The sequence below is a fragment of the Oncorhynchus mykiss genome, chromosome 5 (genome assembly GCF_057628025.1).
Source record: "Oncorhynchus mykiss isolate SJ-2025 chromosome 5, ASM5762802v1, whole genome shotgun sequence".
NCBI classification, from domain to species: domain Eukaryota; kingdom Metazoa; phylum Chordata; class Actinopteri; order Salmoniformes; family Salmonidae; genus Oncorhynchus; species Oncorhynchus mykiss.
The window spans coordinates 22,065,410-22,092,085 of record NC_143026.1 but is presented as its reverse complement, the minus strand read 5'-3'; the positions used below and the strand labels follow the sequence as shown (position 1 = coordinate 22,092,085).

The following is a 26,676-nucleotide window of genomic DNA, read 5'->3' as shown; positions in this document are numbered from 1 at the left end:
TACCTTACTGCAGTCACCAACCTCTCCATCCTTCTCTACCTTACTGCAGTCACCAACATCTCCATCCTCTCTCTACCTTACTGCAGTCACCAACCTCTCCATCCTTCTCTACCTTACTGCAGTCACCAGCCTCTCCATCCTCTCTCTACCTTACTGCAGTCACCAACCTCTCCATCCTCTCTCTACCTTACTGCAGTCACCAACCTCTCCATCCTCTCTCTACCTTACTGTAGTCTGCAACACCTCCATTCTCTCTACCTTACTGTAGTCATCAACATCTCCATCATCTCTACCTTACTGCAGTCACCAACCTCTCCATCCTTCTCTACCTTACTGCAGTCACCAACCTCTCCATCCTCTCTCTACCTTACTGCAGTCACCAACCTCTCCATCCTCACTCTACCTTACTGCAGTCACCAACCTCTCCATCCTCTCTCTACCTTACTGCAGTCGCCAACCTCTCCATCCTCTCTCTACCTTACTGCAGTCACCAACCTCTCCATCCTCTCTACCTTACTGCAGTCACCAACCTCTCCATCCTCTCTCTACCTTACTGCAGTCGCCAACCTCTCCATCCTCTCTCTACCTTACTGCAGTCACCAACCTCTCCATCCTCTCTACCTTACTGTAGTCACCAACCTCTCCATCCTCTCTCTACCTTACTGCAGTCACCAACCTCTCATCCTCTCTCTACCTTACTCTCACCAACCTCTCCATCCTCTCTCTACCTTACTGTCACCAACCTCTCATCCTCTCTCTACCTTACTCTCACCAACCTCTCCATCCTCTCTCTACCTTACTCTCACCAACCTCTCCATCCTCTCTCTACCTTACTGTCACCAACCTCTCCATCCTCTCTCTACCTTACTGCAGTCGCCAACCTCTCCATCCTCTCTCTACCTTACTGCAGTCACCAACCTCTCCATCCTCTCTACCTTACTGTAGTCACCAACCTCTCCATCCTCTCTCTACCTTACTGCAGTCACCAACCTCTCATCCTCTCTCTACCTTACTCTCACCAACCTCTCCATCCTCTCTCTACCTTACTGTCACCAACCTCTCATCCTCTCTCTACCTTACTCTCACCAACCTCTCCATCCTCTCTCTACCTTACTCTCACCAACCTCTCCATCCTCTCTCTACCTTACTGTCACCAACCTCTCCATCCTCTCTCTACCTTACTGCAGCCACCAACCTCTCCATCCTCTCTCTACCTTACTGTCACCAACCTCTCCATCCTCTCTCTACCTTACTGCAGTCACCAGCCTCTCCATCCTCTCTCTACCTTACTGCAGTCACCAACCTCTCCATCCTCTCTACCTTACTGTAGTCACCAACCTCTCCATCCTCTCTCTACCTTACTGCAGTCCCCAACCTCTCATCCTCTCTCTACCTTACTCTCACCAACCTCTCCATCCTCTCTCTACCTTACTGTCACCAACCTCTCATCCTCTCTCTACCTTACTCTCACCAACCTCTCCATCCTCTCTCTACCTTACTCTCACCAACCTCTCCATCCTCTCTCTACCTTACTGTCACCAACCTCTCCATCCTCTCTCTACCTTACTGCAGTCGCCAACCTCTCCATCCTCTCTCTACCTTACTGCAGTCACCAACCTCTCCATCCTCTCTACCTTACTGTAGTCACCAACCTCTCCATCCTCTCTCTACCTTACTGCAGTCACCAACCTCTCATCCTCTCTCTACCTTACTCTCACCAACCTCTCCATCCTCTCTCTACCTTACTGTCACCAACCTCTCATCCTCTCTCTACCTTACTCTCACCAACCTCTCCATCCTCTCTCTACCTTACTCTCACCAACCTCTCCATCCTCTCTCTACCTTACTGTCACCAACCTCTCCATCCTCTCTCTACCTTACTGCAGCCACCAACCTCTCCATCCTCTCTCTACCTTACTGTCACCAACCTCTCCATCCTCTCTCTACCTTACTGCAGTCACCAGCCTCTCCATCCTCTCTCTACCTTACTGCAGTCACCAACCTCTCCATCCTCTCTACCTTACTGTAGACACCAACCTCTCCATCCTCTCTCTACCTTACTGCAGTCACCAACCTCTCCATCCTCTCTACCTTACTGTAGTCACCAACCTCTCCATCCTCTCTCTACCTTACTGCAGTCACCAACCTCTCATCCTCTCTCTACCTTACTCTCACCAACCTCTCCATCCTCTCTCTACCTTACTCTCACCAACCTCTCATCCTCTCTCTACCTTACTCTCACCAACCTCTCCATCCTCTCTCTACCTTACTGTCACCAACACCTCCATCCTCTCTCTGCCTTACTGTCACCAACCTCTCCATCCTCTCTCTACCTTACTGCAGTCACCAACCTCTCCATCCTCTCTCTACCTTACTCTCACCAACCTCAACATCCTCTCTCTACCTTACTGCAGTCACCAGCCTCTCCATCCTCTCTCTACCTTACTGCAGTCACCAACCTCTCCATCCTCTCTCTACCTTACTGCAGTCACCAACCTCTCATCCTCTCTCTACCTTACTGCAGTCACCAACCTCTCCATCCTCTCTCTACCTTACTGCAGTCACCAACCTCTCCATCCTCTCTCTACCTTACTCTCACCAACCTCTCCATCCTCTCTCTACCTTACTGCAGTCACCAACCTCTCCATCCTCTCTACCTTACTGCAGTCTCCAACCTCTCCATCCTCTCTCTACCTTACTCTCACCAACCTCTCCATCCTCTCTCTACCTTACTGCAGCCACCAACCTCTCCATCCTCTCTCTACCTTACTGCTGTCACCAACCTCTCCATCCTCTCTCTACCTTACTCTCACCAACCTCTCCATCCTCTCTCTACCTAACTGCAGTCACCAACCTCTCCATTTTCTTTCAACCTTACTGCAGTCACCAACCTCTCCATCCTCTCTACCTTACTGCAGTCACCAACCTCTCCATCCTCTCTCTACCTTATCTGCAGTCTGCAACATCTCCTTCCTCTACTTGCCTTGCTGTTGTCTGCAGTCTCCTACCTCCCATTATTCTGCCTTATTGCAGTCTCCAAGTCTCCAAACTCCTCTTCTTGTCCCTGCTTCCCTGCCATACTGCAGTCTCCAACCTCCCCTACCTCTTCAACCCTCTCTCTACCTTACAGTCTCCAACTCCATGGCTGATTTAGCCCAATGTCTCCAACATGGTTGGTTAAGGCCAATTCTTTAAGGGTCAGGGCTTAAGACTGGATCCTGGCTCGAAACATGGCTCTGATTTGTTGGGTCACTAGAAAACTTTAAAAACTGTAGGTGGGTCGCAGCAGAGACCCAGTTACAGTTAGGAACCCAAGTTTATAGTGTGGTGTTGTAAGGTGGATGAGTTCTGCAGAGAAATAGGGCTCTGTTTAACTCTATCTCTCTCCTGTTCCTCACATTTGGGGCTGTGTGTTTTTTACGAGGGGAAAACCCAACTCATGCTCTCTAAGACAGAAACAGGACAGGTCCCTAATGCACTACAGCTGGCCCCTTCCCAGAGAGAGAGTGTAACGAGAGAGAAAGCTAAAGAGGAAGGAGAGAGAGATACTGAGTAGGAGAGCGAGCAGGCAAGTAATACTTGCCCAGGAGTATCATTATCATCATCATGATCATCATCAGAATAGATTTACGCACTTGCAACCTTCTTTTTCCAGGAACAAAATATTCTGTTGCAATCTAGTGGTTTCTAAAATACCAGAAAATGAAATCCATTACATAATTCCCATGTAAATCACCTGAAACAGTAAGGTCTCTGACAGTGTGGTAGTGATTTATACAGCTCAGAACATACAGTATATGTGAGCTGCCTCATGCACAGTGGATGTGACATGGCTATAGGGACAGGGGACAGACTGCAGCCCAGCCAACCAGATGGCCTGGCTCAGCCAAACACATGACATCAGACCTGGACTGGAGCTAAGCAGGAGCTGTTCCCCTCACAGTGTGAGTGAGCAGGCTAACTAACTCCCCTGAGGGTCTCTGCTCAGAGTAATGCCAGCTATAAACGCCCCCAACACTCACACAGAGAGAGAGAGAAAGAGGGGGGTGGGGGTGGAGAGGACAATATAGTGATGGAGAGGGAGTGAACGACAGAGAGAGAGAGGGAAAAAGAAAGTGAAAGGTTGGGAAAGAGAGAGAGGGAGTGAGAAGGGGTAAGGGGGGGGAGGTCCCAGCTTCTTCATCTATACATGGCCTCAACATTTTGAGAGGAGGTGGGGTGCTGAAATGGAATATATACATTAAACATAATTATGTCATTACCATGTGTCAATAAGGTTAACATGCGACAGCTGCCCATGTGTGTGTGTGTGTGTGTGTGTGTGTGTGTGTGTGCGTGTGCGTGTGCGTGTGCGTGTGTGTGTGTGTGTGCGTGTGCGTGTGCGTGCGTGTGCGTGTGTGTGTGTGTGTGTGCTTGTGTGTGTGTGTGCGCGCTTATGCCAAAGAATCTCCCAAGGGAAAAAGGAGGTTGGAGGTGTACAGTTGTTGTAAAACTGCACGTTTTAACACAGTTCAGACACCATGCTGTCTAAAAATACAGACCTCCTGGCAGTTAGACAGAGAGGGTTATTATGCTAACAGATTGACACCACTGGCACTGACACTTCCACTAGTTTATTCTTGACGGCTGACGTCTCTCTTTAAAAATAAAACTCTCTGAGTTGGATTGCCTTTTACAGCCCGTTCTGATTCTGCATTCTCTGTTAACGTTGAGATTCTTGTTAGTTTTTTATTTACTATGGCACAGCATCGAACATCTGACCCCATCTGACCCCCATGGTTCATCTGTATATCTGTCCCCCATCTAACCCTCATCTGACCCCCATGGTTCATCTGTATATCTGTCCCCCATCTAACCCTCATCTGACCCCCATGGTTCATCTGGTGATCTGACCCCCCATCTAACCCTCATCTGACCCCCATGGTTCATCTGGATATCTGACCCACAATCTAACCCTCATCTGACCCCCATGGTTCATCTGGATATCTGACCCCCATCTAACCCTCATCTGACCCCCATGGTTCATCTGGATATCTGACCCCCATCTAACCCTCATCTGACCCCCATGGTTCATCTGGATATCTGACCCCCATCTAACCCTCATCTGACCCCCATGGTTCATCTGGATATCTGACCCCCATCTAACCCTCATCTGACCCCCATGGTTCATCTGGATATCTGACCCCCATCTAACCCTCATCTGACCCCCATGGTTCATCTGGATATCTGACCCCCATCTAACCCTCATCTGACCACCATGGTTCATCTGGATATCTGACCCCCATCTAACCCTCATCTGACCCCCATGGTCCATCTGGATATCTGACCCCCATCTAACCCTCATCTGACCACCATGGTTCATCTGGATATCTGACCCCCATCTAACCCTCATCTGACCCCCATGGTTCATCTGGTGATCTGACCCCCATCTAACCCTCATCTGACCCCCATGGTTCATCTGGAACATTACTGTACCTTGACTGTTATCTCAGGTGGGGGTATATGTTCATGTTAAAGGTGATGTGACCACAGCTCAGCATCTCCCGTCTCTCTGTCTCTGCAGGGAAGGAACCAGAGATCACCTCTCCTGGACCTGTGACGACCACAGACGCTCGCAGGACAGACACAGCTCCAGACAAACCTGATGCCATCTACCACACAGGCAGAACTGACCACACAGTTACAGACCCGATTCACTCAGCCAGAACTGACCACACAGTTACGGACAGAACTCACTCAGCCAGAACTGACCACACAGTTACAGACAGAACTCACACAGCCAGAACTGACCACACAGTTACAGACCCAACTCACACAGCCAGAACTGACCACACAGTTACAGAACCAAATCACACAGCCAGAACTGACCACACAGTTACAGACCCAACTCACACAGCCAGAACTGACCACACAGTTACCGACAGAACTCACACAGCCAGAACTGACCACACAGTTACAAACAGAACTCACACAGTTACAGAGAAACCTCACCCCACAGACAGACCATACCAGACTACTGCAGAGCAAGACAGAAGTCAGCATGCAGGTGGACTACATGAGACAGCTTATACAGGCACAGACAGACATCACACAGCTACTGACAGAACACACACCACCAAAGACAAACATCACACCACTGACTATACGACAATAGACAAAGACAGAACTACAGGCAGAAAGACAGACTTCTCTGTTGGTACCACTCTGTTACCTGAGTATGACGTGGATGACTTTGGCCCAGACCTAACCAAGGTAGAGTCAGTTCCAAGCAGGGGTGATACCCTGTTCCCTATGCAGCTGCCCCCTCTCCCCACCACCCGCTCCCAGCCCATCCACCCCCACCTCGACATCAACCAGGGGGGAGACCAGGTGGGACAGGGAGAGACTCAGATAGGCTCAGGCAGAGGGGAGAGCAGTGGGAGTGGGGAGGGGAGCAGTAGTGATGGGGGAAGTGAGGGGGAGGACAGGGTAGTAGTGATTCCTACACAGGGCTTCATGGCCGAGACAGGGATGGGATCAGACCCTTCACGCCCAGGACAACCAGGTTACCCAGGACGTCCAGGGTCAGTCACCCCAGAGCAGGGCCAACCAGGCTGGGACAGAGTGACAGGACAGAAGCCTGCTGTGGTCTACAAGGAGGAGGAGGGGCAGAGCTCTAGAAAAACAACCCATAGCATAGCAGGAGCCATGGAATCATACAGCGTGGACCAATCGGTGGCGATCCCTCATGAGGCATCTCCCACCAAACCACCCTTCCACCTCATCATTGTCAACGTGCATGACAAGAACCAAACAGGTGAGAGTTTACTGTTGACTCTAGTGACATGGTGTGGAGATAAACACAATATTGTTTAATGTACTTCACAACCAGCCTAACTCTTATCTCAGGACTGCTAAGTAGACGCACTGTAACACCTGTGTTTAGAGGTATTTTCCTCACGATTGTATCACCAAACTATGCAGTGTCTCAGCCCTCTTGTTGTGAAGTGACTTTAATGTTGTGTACTCTAATATTCTGAGTCTCTGTGGGTTACTGTGTGCTGAAGGACTCTGTACTCACTGTACCCACAGTGGCCTGCTTATATTGATGCTCTGTAGGCAGACCGAATAGAGAGAGAGAGAGATCACATGGAAAGAGAGTATACAGGACACAATGTTAAAGAGTGTGTGTGCCATGGACAGGAAGGAGACAGTGACCACTCTTAAACCAGACTACTGCTGGACAACTGTGGCCTAAACTGACCTGATACATCTCCATAATATATTCATATCTCCAGATTACCACCCAAGACACATTTATGAGGGGTCTCTGAGATCTGTCATATCAGGAAGCCTTGGCTGCTGTAGGACTTCAGGATCTGTGGGAGCATTTTTAGATTCAGGGCTGACCTCATTTAGCTGCGTGTGTGTGTTTGCTTGCAGTCATGCCTTGAAGAAATGTGTGGCTTGACGAGGTTGAGCTCTGGATGCTTTCTAGGTGTTTTATGTCTTGTTTTAATAGAGAAGTTGTATCATTATCACCCCTGTCCATTTACAAGCAACACCCGTTTACATGCAAACACATCACATTCTGCACAAACAGAATCTGTTGGTCTTAGCTTGGTCCTCCAGAGAGAGTGAAAAAGAGAGAAAGACGCACACACACACACACACACACACACACACACACACACACACAAGGTCAAATGGCAGAGCCTGTTGTAGCTCAATCAGCGATGTAATCATTGACAACTAATTACTCCCTCCTTCTCCAACCTTCATCCCCCTAACTCCCCCGTCCCCGTGCCTCTCCCTCTTTCCCCTTTGATGTGCGTGAGTCGACACTGCTCCCCTACCCCCATCCAAGGTATAACATTTATGAAAGGCTATTGTTTATTATTAAAGGGGTATATTGTATATTGTAGTAAAACGTTAGGTAACATTTCACCCAGTACGTCAATAAGAGCTCAGTTCTTAAGTGGGTTATAGTCCCATTGTTTCTACATTAGAGGAAATTGAGAAATTGAAATATATAGTATTATGGTTCACACATCCTGTTTCACATATAGTAGATATTTTTGATTCAGGGTCACAATTGGACACCTCTTTAGGTTGGGAGTGGGTTTTATTAAGACGGGTAAGTCTGACGCACACACACACACACATAAGTCATTTATTAGATGCTGTTATCCAGAGGGACTTACAGGAGCTCAAGGGCATGTCGACAGATCTTTCACCCAGTTGCCTCAGGGATTTGAACCAGTGACCCTTAGTTCACTGGCCCAACGCTCTTAACCGCTAGGCCGGATATATATATATACATACACATATATATATATATACACACACACACACACACACACACACACACACACACACACACACACACACACACACACACACACACACACACACACACACACACACACAGACAGATTAAAATGATTTATTTATACCATCTCGTCACGGTTTTTATTTGTCCCCAGAGATATAACTAACCTCAGGTTTAGTGCTGCCTGTCCATATGTGCTTCCCCCTTGCACCCGTTCCCACGATATATGTTCCATGTGTACCATAAAGACCTAATGAAGACACACAAACCTGCCTTGTTCCAGTAATACGTCTGGCTCGGATCGACCCAGTCGTAGCCAACACACAGCAGACACTATTCACTCTTTGTGGATGGTATTGCAATGCTGAAACAATTATAATTTATCAGCAATGTGGAAGAGGGATTCCCCATGGTGTTTCTGGTAGACCTTAATCTGCAGGTCCTGATGCACACGCACACACACACACACACACACACACACACACACACACACACAATGTAGATTTCAAGAGGTATCCAAACCTCTCAAAGGTCCTTGTATACATGGACACTGAAAGATAAAGAAACCTCCTCCTCCAAACAGCTAGGCTGCCTCTAACAGCTGAAACAGAGCAGTACCTAGTCAACTGTTTTGCTTTGGTCTGGAGGTCACATACTGCAAGCCTATGAATGTGGCTGAGACTGACAAATATAAGTATCACAGTGTATCAGAGGCTGTCCAAGCGTGCTACGAAGGGCTGGTATTTTATGTAGCAGTCAAATGACATGCAAGAAAGCACATCATCATCAACATCGTGGGATATGTCCACAAGGGAGCATTTTTCTTGTTTTACTATCCTTGTGGGTCCCCACTAGGATAGAACCAACCCACACACACACACACTCTGACTTCTCCCTGTGTTGCCCTGTGTTTCCAGTCGACCACATCCTGCAGATCCTTGGCCAGCCTCTAGGGGGTAATGGAGATTTCCAGTCCCCTCTCATCCCAGCCTTCCCATTCATCCAGACTGAGGCCATCCAGGGCAGCGAGGACAGTATCCATCCCATCACTCTCCCCCCAACACTCAGCTTCATCAACGGGAAACACCAGGTCAGATTTACTGTGGTTGTCTGGATTTGTGAGATATATTCAGCATCTCTTTTAAGGACAATGGAAGTAGAAAATCATCATCAGGATGGGTTGCATAAAGTGACACAACAGGAAAATGAAAATTAATTCATTCATTTAGGTGACTCTGGAGCCAGAGCTGCCGGGGAAGGAGCAGGAGGCGAGAGGAGACCAGTTTGAGACGGCCACACCAGTCCACAGTGAACTGGGGGAAGAGATGGATCATGACGAGGAGGAGAAGAGCCTTACTCCCTTTGACTATGGAGCCATTCATACTGGAGAGACCAGAGAGTCCACTACTACAGACAGAGACACAGACAGAGACACAACTACAGACAGAGACACAGACAGAGACACAACTACAGACAGAGACACAACTACAGACAGAGACACAGCCAGAGACACAACTACAGACAGAGACACAACTACAGACACAGACAGAGACACACACACATACAGAGACACAGACAGACACACAACTTCAGACACAGACAGAGATACAGACAGACACACAACTTCAGACACAGACAGCGATACAGACAGAGACACAGACAGAGACACAGATAGACACACAACTTCAGTCACAGACCGATATACAGACAGAGAGAGGACACAGACAGGAGGAAAGACAGAAAGCTCCAAAGAAACAACCCCTTCTTCCCTACACACATCCCCAGGCTCTTCCCCAGTCTCTTCCCCAGGCTCTTCCGCAGTCTCTTCCCCAGGCTCTTCCCCGGTCTCTTCCCCAGTCTCTTCCCCAGTCTCTTTCCCTGTCTCTTCCCCAGTCTCTTCCCCAGTCTCTTCTCCAGGCTCTTCCCCGGTCTCTTCCCCAGTCTCTTCCCCAGTCTTTTCCCCAGTCTCTTCCCTAGTCTCTTCCCCAGTCTCTTCCCTAGTCTCTTCCCCAGTCTCTTTCCCTGTCTCTTCCCCAGTCTCAGCCTCATCCCCTGGTTCCCCCGATACTTCCCCAGATGGCATCTTCCCCTATGAGGACATGAAGTGGTCAAGCGGTCATACCCAGGAGGGCTCAGCAGATGATACCCGGCCCACCCCAGCCTCAGATAGCCAACCAGGTGTGGTCACGGACGAGACAGAGATTGGAGGGGCGGAGAGCGTCGCACACACTCCATCTCACAAACACTACACTTACACCAAAGACACACAAACTCCCTCACAGACCGAGGTAGGAGACTTTGAGGGATCTACGTCAACAGAAGAGGAAGGCTCGGCCCAGGAGGTGTACCCACATGAAGGCCACAGATTCACCAGCCCTGGCAGCCCTGGAGCCATTGAGGCTCCCCTGTTGGGGCCTGGGGTGGAGGGACAGGTGACTGTTACACCCGAACCGGGAGCCAGACCAGGAGCCAGACCAGGAGCCAGACCAGCCCAGGCAGGAGAGACTGTAGGAGACCGCACTGCAAATCACATAGACTCTTCTACACAGCACACAGACTACCCCCTCCAGCCTACCACACAGGATAAAGATATCTCCACTCACACTAAGGATCAGACCAGATACCCACCTACACATCGGAAGGACCAAACCACCCAGCATGCCACACACGATAGAGATCACTCCACATACTCTAAGGATCATACCAGATACCTCACTACACAAACCACCCAGCATCCAACACATGTAAGAGATCACTCCACACACACTAAGGATCAGACCAGATACCCCACTACACAAACCACCCAGCATCCAACACACGATAGAGATCACCTCACACACACTAAAGAGCAAACCAAACAACCCTCTCACCCTAGATTCCCTACCACCCACCACCAGGAGCAAACCAGCCTCTTTACCACTGATCAGAAGACCACACTGCACCTGAACCTGACACACACACCCCCTGCACACCCCTCCACTCCACCTCCCACCCGCCCCTCCAATCCACCTTCTGCACATCCCTCCACTCCACCTCTCACCCGCCTTTCCACTCCACCTTCTGCACATCCCTCCACTCCACCTCTCACCCGCCTTTCCACTCCACCTCTCACCCACTCCTCCACTCCACCTCTCACCCACTCCTCCACTCCACCTTCTGCACATCCCTCCACTCCACCTCCCACCCACTCCTCCACTCCACCTCCTGCCCACCCCTCCACTCCACCTTCTGCCCACCCCTCCACTCCACCTCCTGCCCACCCCTCCACTCCACCTCCTGCCCACCCCTCCACTTCATTTCCCACCCACCCCTCCACTCCACCTCCTGCTCGCCCCTCCCGCCCCATCCCTGACTGGGCCCTGACCACTCAGACCCTCCTGCCTGATGGGGAGGAGTTTGTGGATTATGACCATGTGAATGGTTCTCCTCTGCTGGAGGCCAGTCCCCCTGTTCCTGAGCAACCCCAGTCCATCTATCAGCCTGAAACAGGAACTGACTACTACATCGAGGCCCAGACCGTCGATGTCAGACGTAGGTGTAAATCTCAGAGCCTATTCAATGTTTAACGATGGGTGTATGACGTCATCATGGCCATTAGTTGTTGTTGAACGTTGATGATAATAATAATGTTATTGATGATGATAATAATGTTATTAATAATGATAATAATGTTATTAATGATGATAATAATGTTATTAATGATGATAATAATGTTATTGATGATGATAATAATGTTATTAATAATGATCGTAATGTTATTGATGATGATAATAATGTTATTAATGATGATAAATGTTCTTGATGATGATAATAATTGATGATGAAAATAATGTTGTTGATGATGATAATAATAATGTTATTGATGATGATAATAATGTTATTAATGATGATAATAATGTTATTAATGATGACAATAATGTTATTGATGATGATAATAATGTTATTAATGATAATAATAATGTAATTAATAATGATCATAATGTTATTGATGATGATAATAATGTTATTGATGATGATAATAATTGATGATGATAATAATGTTATTAATAATGATCATAATGTTATTGATGATGATAATGTTATTGATGATGATAATAATGTTATTAATAATGATCGTAATGTTATTGATGATGATAATAATGTTATTAATGATGATAAAAATGTTATTGATGATGATAATAATTGATGATGAAAATAATGTTGTTGATGATGATAATAATAATGTTATTGATAATGTTATTGATGATGATAATAATGTTATTAATGATGATAATAATGTTATTTATGATGATAATAATGTTATTGATGATGATGATGATGATAATGTTATTGATGAGGATGATGATAATAATGTTCTTGATGACAATGATGCTGATGATGATGACAATGATAGCGATGACGATGTTAACTTTGCGATGATGCTAATGATAACTGCTGTGATGATGAGGATATGTGTGTGTCTTTTCTCAGCTCTGCAGCAGTGCACGGTAAATGTGTGTCTGAACAAAGCATCTTGCTACCAGAGAGGCAACGCCAGCATCTGTGTATGTGCACCTGGATACACCGGACAGCGTTGCCAAACAGGTACACACATCTCCATAATATATTCATGTCTCCAGATTACCACCCAAGACACATCTATGAGGGGTCTCTGAGATCTGTCATGTCAGGAAGCCTTGGCTGCTGTAGGACTTCAGGGCTGACCTCATTTAGCTGCGTGTGTGTGTGTTTGCTTGCAGTCATGCCTTGAGGACATGTGTGGCTTGACGAGGTTGAGCTCTGGATGCTTTCTAGGTGTTTTATGTCTTTTTTTAATAGAGAAGTTGTATCATTATCACCCCTGTCCATTTACAAGCAACACCCGTTTACATGCAAACACATCACATTCTGCACAAACATAATCTGTTGGTCTTAGCTTGGTCCTCCAGAGAGAGTGAAAAAGAGAGAAAGACACGCACGCGCATGCACACACACACACACACACACACACACACACACACACACACACACACACAGTTATATTATATTCTATGTCATTTGTGTAGATGTTGATGAGTGCCAATCCAACCCGTGTGCTAATGGAGCCACCTGTATGGACGGAGTCAACTCCTTCAGCTGTGTGTGTCTGCCCAGCTATGCAGGACAGCTCTGTGAACAAGGTAACACACACACAGCAGTGCAGCTGTTTTAAAACCCTAATCAAAGCTTTTACAAGAAAGAGGCAACTCACAGTTCTGTCCAAAAGTGTTAAATGGTTCTAGTGGAACTGCCAGCTCTTGGTCATATTTAGTCAGTAAACAGACTCCATTCTCTGGATCAGGCTGAGAACACCATTGTCCAAGGTTGACTATGGCTTTGTATAGGGTGCATCACACACACAGACACATACGCATTCACACACACACACACACACACACACACACACACACACACACACACACACACACACACACACACACACACACACACACACACACACACACACACACACACACACACACACACACACACACACACAGTGAGTCATGTCTATGCACTCTGGATATCCCCTAACGCTGGGCGTTGGCTGCACACTAGATTAGTTCCAGCACCATCCCCAGTACTGCTACTTTTACTCAGCAACTATACTGTACATACATGCATGCTCACATGCATACACCCAATAACATGTGCATTCACCCTCGTACTGTATCTGTAACAGTACATACACAAATATCATGCTAAACAAGCACACTGACAGCCACACCTGGTGAGCCACAGCTGTGTTCTGATGCTATTGAGCCAGAGGAGAGAGGGCAAGGACAGAATCAGTCCATTATTTTATTAGAAAGATGTTGCAGCTGTGGTGGACTGGATCAATGCAGGCTGTACTAACCACTGGCATGGACCAAACCAACTCTTTATCCAATACAGCGCTGATCATTGACAAGTTTGTGGATGTTTGTGTTTGTGTGTGTGAGCATGTGTGTATGTAAGCGCGTGTGTGTGTGAGCATCTGTGTGTGTGTGTGAGCCTGTATGTGTGTGTGTGTGTGTGTGTAGCCAGTGACGGGGATATGATAAGTTAATAAAGGTGATCTGAAGCTCGCTGATGATAGATGCACCTTGAGGCCTTGATTAAAAGTCATTTCATTGTCAATTGCACTCAAGGTCCAACTGAAACTTCCTCCTTTAACCCATCCCCTCTGAATCTGAGAGGGCGTTACCTGCTTTACTCACGGGCAGAAATACAGATTGTTGGCTTGTTGGCTCAGGGATTCAAATGATTCAAATGATAAACCTTTCAGTTACTGTCCCAGTGCTCTAACCGCAAGGCCACCTGCCGGCCCATAACCCACCACCTGACACACATCACAGACATGCTTAGTCTACCAGTCTTGCTTTCACCCTTTATAATGTTTGCATGTTTCTGTAGACATTATAAGTGATGACGTAACAAACACCTGCCTGTTCAGCCTGTACGATATGAATAACACTGGTCATTCCCTAGCAACGAACTTAGCAACAAGACTCACGGGAAACAAGCTAAACAGACCCGAGAAGGGTTTTTTGCAGATTGGCATTTGTCGTATCAAGTGTCTCATCATTAAATGATGTTAACGCATGATGTGTTGCTTTTCATAACATATTGAACCCATTCAACATTCTACAGTAGAACACTCAGAATAAACTTGTAGAAGAATGGAACTACTCTAAACAACTATTCAGAATTCTAATTCTATGACAACAGCTCATCCAAGCCAGCAGCATGCCAGATCATGGTTTTCTGACATAGCATTGTGGACCCACTAACATACACAAATCTTGCAAAGTCCCAAAACTACAAAGAGGGTTCAGTATGGAGTGACAGTCCCTTAATGCAGTAGCATGCTCTTCCATTCTCGACTTACACAGGTGGATCAATGTGGGTGAATGCATGAGAGCGAGCTAGCTTGTGTGTGTGTGTGTGTTTGGCCTAGAGAACAGGGAAACTTGTGAGGGTTTCCAAAGCGGATAATGAGCTCCAACTGGGAGTCTGTGAGCTCATTCAGTCAGGGACCTTTCTAAACCAGCTGGAGCTCTTTCTCTTTTACAGTCGTTTTAGTTTCTCTCTCTAACTCTCTCACTCTGTTTCGATCTCTTTCACTCTCTGTTTCTCTCTCTTCTCCCCTAATTGTATGCAATTTGTTTCATCTCTGTGGATATTGTTAGCCATTGATTCATGTGTTAATCATTGATTCCTCTCTCTCCCCCAGACACGGAGGTGTGTGAGTATGGTTGGCAGAAGTTCCAGAGCCATTGTTATAAGTACATCACCCACCGTCGCACCTGGGACGCTGCCGAGAGAGAGTGTCGTGTCCAAGGAGCCCACCTAGCCAGTGTCCTGTCACAGGAGGAGCAGCTGTATGTCAACCGTAAGTCCCGCCTCCCTTAGGTTGTCATTGGTCACAGGTAACAGGTCCAGGTTAGGGTGAGAGGTCAGAGGGTAGAGAGTATGGAGCGTAGAGATATTGTGTGTCATATGTAGCACTCAGGACTCCATAATGAAACTGTTTTGATGAGTCTGCACAACAAACTGTACAAGATGGATGTTTGTGCAACATGCAGCTCTGGCTGTGGTAACAGCATGACAACATTTTTCCTGACTAGTTTATTGGGGACAGTTCACAGCAGGGGGTACTCACGTCATACCCTAGGGCTGCTTACCTACTGTAAAGTAAGTACCCCCTCTGATTTGTTCTGTATCATTCATACACACACCTCAAACTACCCACTGGGCACAAACGTCAGCTCAACGTCTAGTTTTGATTTACATTTGGTTGAGTTGTCAGTTAATGTGAATTCAGCGTAAAATCAATTTCACCATGTCATTGGATTTAAAAGTTGGGTGACAAAAATATACAAAAATATCCAATCACTTTTCCACATTGAGTCAACGTCATCACATAGAATCTTTGGTTGAAATGATGTGTAAACAACATTGATTCACCTAGAAAGGGGGAAAGAGGGAGAGATCTGCAGTGTTTTGGTGCTTAGAAAGCAGCCTTTGGGAACAGGAAGCTGGTGATTCAAACATCTTAAAATGTATTTGTTATTTGCTGTTGTAGAGTTAGACAGATGCAGTCCTAACTGTTGTTTCTCACCCCCAGGTCTGGGCCATGACTACCAGTGGATCGGTCTGAACGACAAGATGTTTGAGAGAGACTTCCGCTGGACAGACGGCAGCATCATGGTAGAACAGGAGAAAATTCCCTGATACGATTCACTACATGGTCAAAAGTATGTGGACACCCCTTCAGATGAGTGGATTCGGCTATATCAGCCACACCCGATGCTGACAAGTGAATAACATCCAGCACAGAGCCATGCAATCTCTATAGACAAACATTGGCAGTAGAATACTGAAGAGCTCAGTAACTTTCAGTGTGGCACCGTCAAAGGATGCCACCTTTCCAACAAGTCAGTTCGTCAAATCTCTGCCCTGCTAGAGCTGCTCCGGACAACTGTAAGTGCTGTTATTGTCAAGTGGAAACGTCGCAAAGTGATTGGCCACACAAGCTCACAGAACGGGACCGCCGAGAGTTGAAAAGTGTAGCGTGTAAAAATCGTCTGTCCTCGGTTGCAACACTCACTACTGAGTTCCAAACTGCCTTTGGAAGCAACATCAGCACAATAACTGTTCGTTGGGAGCTTCATGAAAGGGGTTGCCATGGCCCGAGCAGCCACACACAAGCCTAAGATCACCCTGCGCAATGCCAAGCGTTGGCTGGAGTGGTGTAATGGTCGCCGCCGCCATTGGACTCTGGAGCAGTGGAATCACGCTTCACCATCTGGCAGTCCGACGGATGAATCTGGGTTTGGCGGATGCCAGGAGAAAGAGTGCCAACTGTAAAGTTTGGTGGAGGAGGAATAATGGTCTGGGGCTGAATGGAAGGAAGTACCCACAGCAATATTCCAACATCTAGTGGAAAGCCTTCCCAGAAGAGTAGAGGCTGTTATAGCAGCAAAGGGGGGGACCAACTCCACATTAATGCCCTTGACTTTGGAATGAGACGTTCGACGAGCAGGCTTCCACATACTTTTGGCCATGTAGTGTATGATATGATATGATGTGATATGGGTGTTACAGATGGTTTTAAGACACACACACACATACTACGCAGAGAATGTCTAGCTGTTTTCTCTGTATGAAGTGTTAGCTGAGATATGGAGTAAGGACAGTGTGTGTGTGTTTGTGTGTGTGTGTGTGTTGCTGCGCACACACAGCCACAAGAGAGAGACGCAGATGATACTGTTGAAACAATGTTGTTTTTTACTGGCGTTATCGCTCCGTGCTGCAAGACACAACCTTGTTCAGTTCTAAGTGTACATGTGTGTGTTTGAGTTAACATGCATTGATGCATAGCTGTAGCCGTTTGGACCAGGGACACTGCAACAAAAAGATCCTAAAGAAGAGAAGGGGAAGGCGGGGGAAATTGGGGAGAATTCCCCCTGTCCCCATGCCAGAGGGTGGTGCTGGTGGTCGGGGGTTAGCTAAACATCTGGTTCAGTTTCACAGTAGAGATTATAGGTCTGGCTCACTGAGATGGAACAATAGCGCCCCCGTATGACCTCTTTGTGCATTACAGCCACATGCTAACTCCACCTCAGCACTATTCTGTCACAGTAGCAGTCTCCACTGGGTTCTCTCCTCTAGAGGCTGTTCGTAAGTAAAGCTTCTGACAGTTTACAGAAAAAGCAGGGTTAACAAAGGAAACTTGTGTGTAAACCGATAGGCTTGTTAAAAGGTAATCTGGTTCCTATAATGGCTAGTGATGAATGAGATTGGTAAAAAAGTTACAATGAGATTCCTCCCCTGTGTTATACAGTGACTACCTTACAAGTCATGTATACTGTGAATGATGATCTTATACAGTAAGGGCTGTGTGAGCTATCAGGGTAACTGGAGCTGTTAAGCTGCTATTGAATATGACTGTAGTAAAAAGGTCTACACTTTGGTGATGATGAGAGCGTGTGATTGTTTGTTTGCAGCAATATGAGCACTGGCGTCCCAACCAGCCAGACAGTTTCTTCCAATCTGGAGAGGACTGTGTGGTGATGATCTGGCATGAGGGAGGACAGTGGAACGATGTACCCTGCAACTACCACCTCACCTTCACCTGCAAGAAGGGCACAGGTAACACAAACACAAATGGTTCAATTCCAGTCAATACAGAAAGTAAACCAAATTTCAATTTTTCTCATTGAAAAACATTGAAGAGATTTGGAATGGGTCCTCAGATCCTCAAAAGGTTTTACAGCTGCTCCATCGAGAGCTTCCTGACTGGTTGCATCACTGCCTGGTATGGCAACTGCTCGGCCTCCGACCACAAGGCACTAGAGAGGGTAGTGCGTACGGCCCAGTACATCCCCGGGGCCAAGCTTCCTGCCATCCAGGACCTCTATACCAGGCGGTGTCAGAGAAAGTCCCTAACAATTGTCAAAGACTCCAGGCACCCCAATCATAGACTGTTCTCTCTACTACCGCACGGCAAGCGGTACCGGAGTGCCAAGTCTAGGTCCAAGAGGCTTCTAAACAGCTTCCACCCCCAAGCCAAAAGACTCCTGGACAGCTAATCAAATGGCTACCTAGACATACCCTCTCTCTCTCTCTCTCTCTCTCTCTCTCACACACACACACACACACACACACACACACACCTTACCCCTGTCCTCTCTCCTCCCTCCAGTCTCTTGCAGCCAGCCCCCATTGGTGAAGGATGCCTGTGTGTTCGGTTCTATGAAGCCTCGTTATGAGATCAACACTCTGGTTCGTTACCACTGTAAAAACGGCTTCATACAGAGACATGTCCCTACCATCCGCTGTCGTGACAATGGCCAATGGGACAGCCCCAAGATCACCTGTATGAGCCGTGAGTACCTTCCATTTCCGCTGTCTCAATGACTACCAGAACTGACTACAGCCACCAACTAATCAGGGCCTTGATGCAACGACATTAACAATCTCTCCTTTTGTTTTTCCAGCCGCTACCTACCAGAAGGCTTTCGTTTCTCGGCAACGTACCGATAATCACAATCATAACCAGAATCAGTACAATCACAACAATCAAAACCAACAATACAACAATTAAAACAACCAAGACCAACAGAAGAATTACAACTAGCAACGCCAGGGCAGCCGTAACCAGCAGCAACAGAGCCAGAGAGAGATGAGACATCAACACTAATCGGATTTCTGGTCAGTCCTTAAAAGCTCAGATAAGGTTGCAAAATTCCAGTAACTTTCCCAAAATTCCAAAGTTTTCCAGAAATCCTGGTTGGAGGATTCTGAATTTCCTGTTATTCCCTCCTGATTCCAGGACTCTTCCAATGGGGATTTCTGGAATTTTGAGTAATGTACTAATCCCAGACAAGAGTCAGATCAGATCCAAGGGGTTAGCTAGGGCCAGACGCGTTGACATACTTTCAGAACTATTTATAAATATGTATAGCTAGGGCCATGGGGTATTTCACAAGGCATAATCACAATCAGCAAGCTAACTCTGATAAACTCTCATTAAACACAGGTTTAATAAACATTGTAACACAGAGTATTGAGTCCATTTCAAATTCAACTAGGGACAAATGAAGTTTCAGAATATTTTTGAAGTTAGTTGGCTAACTTGATCTTGATCTTGCTTAGTGAAATCCACCCCAGATCACGTCTGATTCTTCCGACAACAACACACACTGCCTTAATGGTTAACACAGCAACAGTGTCCGTCTCTAGAACAGGAGAGCTTTTCTGTGCCTGCTCTAGAGGGACACATCTCAATCCAATGCTTTCTGAAAATGTCCGCTTTATGCTGTTTCTTTTTCCTGAGAAATAATCCACTGAAAAGACATATAAAATATATATTTGGCTCACTACTAGAATGTCTGCCTGTGCCCTGGTGACAAGTTTGCAATTATTCCAGTGAAAGAGACCCTAGTTTATAATTTGGAATAATGAGCATTCACATAATCACATCAGCAAGTTATGAAGTTTTATATGAATCATTCCATATGTTCTGCTCACAGAATGGAAGATAGAAGTTTATTGTTCTCATATACAACCCCCTTCAGAACAGCTTCAGTTCGTTGTGGCATGGACTCTACAAGGTGTTGAAAGTGTTCCACATGGATGCTGGCCCATGTTGACTCCAGTGCTTCCCACAGTTGTGTCAAGTTGGCTGGATGTCCTTTGGGTGGTGGACCATTACTGATAAATACAGAAAACTGTTGAGTGTTAAAAACCCAACAGCGTTTCAGTTCTTGACACAAACCAGTGCGCCTGGCACCTACTACCATACCCTGTTCAAAGGCACTTAAATCTTTTGTCTTGCTCATTCATCCACTGAATGGCACACATACACAATCCATGCCTCAATGCTTACAAATCCTTCTTTAACCTGTCTCCTCCCCTTCATCTACACTGATTGAAGGGGATTTAACAGGTGACATCAATAAGGGACCATAGCTTTCACCTGGATTTACCTGGTCAGTCTATATCATGGAAAGAGCAGGTGTTCTTAGTGTTTTGTATACTCAGTGTAGACTTGATTCAATATTGTGCATACAGGCAGTATGTCATGTGAATTGATTTTATGTTAAAAATAAATAAAAAAAGAATGAGCCACATGTTTATCACCATCTTTGGTCAATTAAAAAGTCACTATGAAGTGCAATCGTTGTTCATGACAAGTGACTGTTAGCATATGGAGCATAGAAGGGATATCTGTGACAGTCACCTCCTGCAGTGGCTCTCCAGCATATTAAAAACATCAGTAATACCTTCATCGTGAAGATAATGATAAAGAGGAAAATATAGAGTATAATGAATGTCAGGTATGTGGGTGAACGTGTGCTGTGGTTAGAGACCTGACTAGATAGAGGATAAAAGTTATATATTAAGACATATCCATTTCATTTATTGTATATGTTACACCAATGAATGGACTGTGATACTGTTAAAGATCATGAGAACTGAAGTGATTTTTACAACAATGACTTATTTTGCCGTTTACAAAAATCTGCCTTGTTGTACCTTGCAGAGAAAGACCCGTATCTTACATTATGTCTCATTTCAGTTCTTTATGTTGCACACAACCTGTTTAGTAAAGTTATACAATCCAGATATCTGAGCTGTTACCGTGCTGGGCAGGGGGTTGACCTGTACCCGAGAATCCCCCCAAACTGCTCTCAACAGAACCAACTTTGAGAAACACTCAGGTCGTGTTCCCCTGCTCAGACAATGCATGTATCAACCAATGGATGCGTGCCAGATCATCGACTAGGTGCCAGATTGCTATAACATATGAATTTGTTGGCTGATACGTAAAATACCTATCCAGGCACATCTAAGCAGAGTAACACAACCTCAAAGACACTTGAACTATGACCTTTTAGAAATACAAATGATTCCTTTTTACGTAAGGAACATTTTTGATCCCCCAAAAATAGCTCAAATACTTTTTCAGTATATCCTGTTGCTATCGTCTGTAAAATATCTGTAAAAATCAATTGCTCCTGATTAAGCATGAACAACAGTACAAAGAGGAGACTGTATTGACAGTTTATCGGCTAATATCGCTGTTCCTCAGTTAGAAGATTCTGCAGCATTTGTCTTCTTTGTTTACTGCTTTCATACATTCTGTTTGCTCTGTTTTTATCATGTCTGTTTCTACCCAGGGAGTGTTGGGGATACTGTATCAGAGGAGGCAGAGGGAATGTGATTTATCAGAGAATACTTTGTCTGTTCTTATGTTTACGTTGTGTATGTCGCCAAAGACCCACTAATAATGTACCTATACACCATCCTCTGCTCCATCGCAACTTCTGCTGTGTGTGCAATAAAAATATTATAACGGATTTTATCCATGTGTATCAATGTTCTCTCGCTTCATATCTCAATGCAGAAGATGAGTCATTACATGCACTGGAGCGTGTTGAAAATAATACAAATAGTGCCTTTACCTGCAATAAGTATTGATTACCAACAGAGGGAGCCACTGCACTTTATTTTAGAGAGTGGGGATGCATTCTAATGTCTAATGCTTAAAGAGGGATGATGTATTCTCACAAAGTGAATGAACAAATAAGTGACTGAAGTGAGTGAATGAGTCTTTCTTTCCAGTCTGTCTGTCGGTCAAGCCCTGCTGTATGTCCTGGTAACAGCTGAAGGCTGGGTGGGGGACATGAAAATAGCCCTTTGCTCTGGAAACCAGCATGAAAATAGGAAACGCTGCCAGCAAACCAACCCCCCTCATGACGTCATCCAGCTTCTAAAACAATCTGCTGCTTTGAAAGACATTTTTCAGTAACAAGATCAAGGAATAGAACAGGAATACCACGAGAAGACACCTGTGTACTTCTGTAATTCCTCAAACTGGCAGGAAAACACGCACATTTGGAAACACGTACATTACTGAGGGCCTGCATGTGTGTGTTGGTACCCAATACCCCTATCCTCATACCAAATCCTCTACCACAATCCTGATACTATATCCTCTACCCGTATCCTCTGACTAAATATATTGTTATCCTCCTACTATATCCCCTAACCCTATCCTCTTACTATATCCTCTACCTGTATCCTCCTACTATATCCCCTAACCCTATCCTCCTACTATATCCTCTACCCGTATCCTCTGACTAAATCTATCGCTATCCTCCTACTATATCCTCCACCCTTATCCTCCTACTATATCCCCTAACCCTATCCTCCTACTATATCCTCTACCTGTATCCTCCTACTATATCCCCTAACCCTATCCTCCTACTATATCCTCTACCCGTATCCTCTGACTAAATCTATCGCTATCCTCTTACTATATCCTCTACCCCTATCCACCAACTATATCCTTTAACCCTATCCTCCTACCATATCCCCTATCCCTATCATCCTACCATATCCTCAACCCCTATCCTCCACCCTTATCCTCCTACTATATCCTCTACCCCTATCATCCTACTATATCCTCTACCCCTATCATCCTACTATATCCTCTACCCCTATCCTCCTACTATATCCTCTACTACATCTTCCAACTATTTCCTCTACCCCTATTCTCACACCATATCCTCTACCTCTATCATCCTACTATATCCTCTACCTCTATCCACCTACTATATCCTCCTACTACATCCTCTACCCCTATCGTCCTACTATATCCTCTGCCACTATGTTCCTACTTCATCCTCTACCCATATCCTCCTACTATATTCTCTACCCCTATCCTCCTACTATATCCTTTTCCCTATCCTACTACGATATCCCCTACCTCTAACCCTCCTTCTGTATACCCTACCCGTCCTCCTAATTTATCCTCTTCCCCATCCTCTTACTTACACCCCCTCCAGGTGTCGCTGTCGAACGCATCTTTGACTTCCGGTCACAACTTGCAGACTTGTTTAGGTGCTGCTGTGCGTTTTGTTGCTAACCTTACTCTGCTACCTGACAACTTGACTGTTTTTACTTTTTAATTACCGTTTATATTTTTGCTTTTTCCCTCACTCCACTTTTTTTTCATTCAACTTTTTCACTCCGGACGCTTTATCTGGACGTGGTTCGTCAGGACGTCCAACAGCCGAAGCTAAGTAGTAACATTAACATGATGCCATCTAATTGCAGTCGCTGTACTCATAATATACAGGAGAACGATCACCCTACGGCGAGGATAGCTGTGCTACAAGCCCAGATTCAGACGCAATCGTTAGGCAAGGGTTATTTCAGTGTAGGAAAGGATGAAACAGCGTCTGTGTCACCAGTAAGTACAGATAGTAACGTTAGTATAAATCACCTCGCACAGTCCCCGCAGCCGGACAACTTTCTCATGGCTTCTGTAGGGAAATGCTGTAGGAATGCTCAACTGGTGTCGCTCATTCAGCCGACAGAAACTTTCAACTGGTTCTCCCCATTAAGCAGCAAGTCGTAGTCAGAGGCCGAGCCTTCTCTGGTCTCTACTCCTTCCGTTACGGGTTTCGAGACGCCGAAGCCTCCCACCATTAGCTCTGACAAATTGAAAACGCTAGTCATTGGCGACTCCATTACCCGTAGTATTGGACTTACACTGTTTACCAGGGGGCAGGGCTACCGACGTTAAGGCTAATCTGAAGATGGTGCTGGCTAAAGCTAAAACTGGCGAGTGTAGAGAGTATAGCGATATTGTTATCCACGTCGGCACCACCAATGTTAGGATGAAACAGTCAGAGGTCACCAAGTGCAACATAGCTTCAGCGTGTAAATCAGCTAGAAAGATGTGTCGGCGTCGAGTAATTGTCTCTGGCCCCCTCCCAATTAGGGGGAGTGATGAGCTCTACAGCAGTCTCACAACTCAATTGCTGGTTGAAAGCTGTTTTCTGCCCCTCCCAAAAGATAGAATTTGTAGATAATTGGCCCTCTTTCTGGGACTCACCCACAAACAGGACCAAGCCTGGCCTGTTGAGGTGTGACAGACTCCATCCTAGCTGGAGGGATGCTCTCATCTTATCTACGAACATAGACAGGGCTTTAACTCCCCTAGCTCCACAATGAAATAGGGTGCAGGCCAGGCAGCAGGCTGTTAGCCAGCCTGCCAGCCTGCCAGCTTAGTGGAGTATGCCATTAGCACAGTCAGTGTAGTCAGCTCAGCTATCCCCATTGAGACGGTGTCTGTGCCTCGACTTAGGTTGGGCAAAACTAAACATGGCAGTGTTCGCCTTAGCAATCTCACTGGAATAAAGACCCCCTCCATTCCTGCCATTATTGTAAGAGATTGTGATACCTTAGATCTCAAAATAGGGCTACTTAATGTTAGATCCCTCACTTCCAAGGCAGTTATGGTCAATGATCTAATCACTGATCATAATCTTGATGTGATTGGCTGAAACATGGCTTAAGCCTGATGAATTTACTGTGTTAAATGAGGCCTCACCTTCTGGTTACACCGCTAACATTTATGATAGCAAATTTCAATTTACCCCCCCCCAAAATTACGTTTTCGTCTTTTGAGCTTTCTATCATGAAATCTATGAAGCCTACTCAATCCATTTTTATAGCTACTATTTACAGGCCTCCTGGGCCGTATACAGCGTTCCTCACGGAGTTCCCTGAATTCCTATCGGACCTTGTAGTCATAGCAGATAATATTCACATTTTTGGTGACTTTAATATTCAGATGGAAAAGTCCACAGACCCACTCCAAAAGGCTTTCGGAGCCATCATCGACTCATTGGGTTTTGTCCAACATGTCTCTGAACCTACTCACTGTCACAGTCATACTCTGGACCTAGTTTTGTCCCATGGAATAAATGTTGTGGATCTTAATGTTTTTCCTCATAATCCTGCATTATCGGACCACCATTTTATTAAGGTTGCAATCGCAACAAATAATCTGCTCAGACCCCAACCAAGGAACATCAAAAGTCGTGCTATAAATTCTCGGACAACCCAAAGATTCCTAGAATCCCTTCCAGACTACCTCCGCCTACCCAAGGACGTCAAAGTACAAAAATCAGTTAACCACCTAACTGAGGAACTCAATTTAACCTTGCGCAATAACCTAGATGCAGTCACACCCCTAAAAACATAAAATGCTTGTCATAAGAAACTAGCTCCCTGGTATACAGAAAATACCCGAGCTCTGAAGCAAGCTTCCAGAACATTGGAACGGAAATGGCGCCACAACAAACTGTTGTGCTAGTCTTCCGTCTAGCTTGGAAAGACAGTACCGTGCAGTATTGAAGAGCCCTTACTGCTGCTCGATCATCCTATGTTTTCAATTTAAGAAGAACAATAAGAACAATCCAAAATGTATTTTTGATACTGTCGCAAAGCTAACTAGAAAGCAGCATTTCCCAAGAGAGGATGGCTTTCACTTCAGCAGTGATAAATTCATCAACTTCTTTGAGGAAAATATCATGATCATTAGAAAGCAAATTACGGACTCCTCTTTGAATCTGCGTATTCCTTCAAAGTTCAGTTGTCCTGAGTCTGCACAACTCTGCCAGGACCTAGGATCAAGAGAGACACTCAAGTGTTTTAGTACTATATCTCTTGACACAATGATGAAAATAATCATGGCCTCTAAACCTTCAAGCTGCATACTGGACCCTATTCCAACTAAACTGCTGAAAGAGCTGCTTCCTGTGCTTGGCCCTCCAATGTTGAACATTATAAACGGCTCTCTATCCACCGGATGTGTACCAAACTCACTAAAAGTGGCAGTAATAAAGCTTATCTCGAAAAAGCCAAACCTTGACCCATAAAATATAAAGAACTATCGGCCTATATTGAAACTCCCATTCCTCTCAAAAATGTTTGAAAAAGCTGTTGAGTAGCTACTCACTACCTTCCTGAAAACAAACAATGTATACAAAACGCTTCAG

General features: G+C 45.8%; 1 protein-coding gene across 1 annotated transcript in view; it reads left to right on the top strand.

The window, feature by feature from the left end:
* LOC110523418 (neurocan core protein) overlaps positions 1-22,179 on the top strand; it is a 33,648-nt gene extending 11,469 nt beyond the window's left edge. Inside the window, exons 7-16 of the mRNA XM_090234175.1 lie at positions 5,564-6,796; positions 9,229-9,401; positions 9,541-11,842; positions 12,782-12,895; positions 13,357-13,470; positions 15,546-15,704; positions 16,440-16,522; positions 18,322-18,466; positions 19,020-19,202; positions 19,315-22,179. Of these exons, the coding sequence (XP_090090301.1) occupies positions 5,564-6,796; positions 9,229-9,401; positions 9,541-11,842; positions 12,782-12,895; positions 13,357-13,470; positions 15,546-15,704; positions 16,440-16,522; positions 18,322-18,466; positions 19,020-19,202; positions 19,315-19,421 (4,613 nt within the window). The 3' untranslated portion in view covers positions 19,422-22,179. The remainder of the gene's footprint in view (positions 1-5,563; positions 6,797-9,228; positions 9,402-9,540; positions 11,843-12,781; positions 12,896-13,356; positions 13,471-15,545; positions 15,705-16,439; positions 16,523-18,321; positions 18,467-19,019; positions 19,203-19,314) is intronic.
* The last annotated feature ends 4,497 nt before the right edge of the window (positions 22,180-26,676 follow it).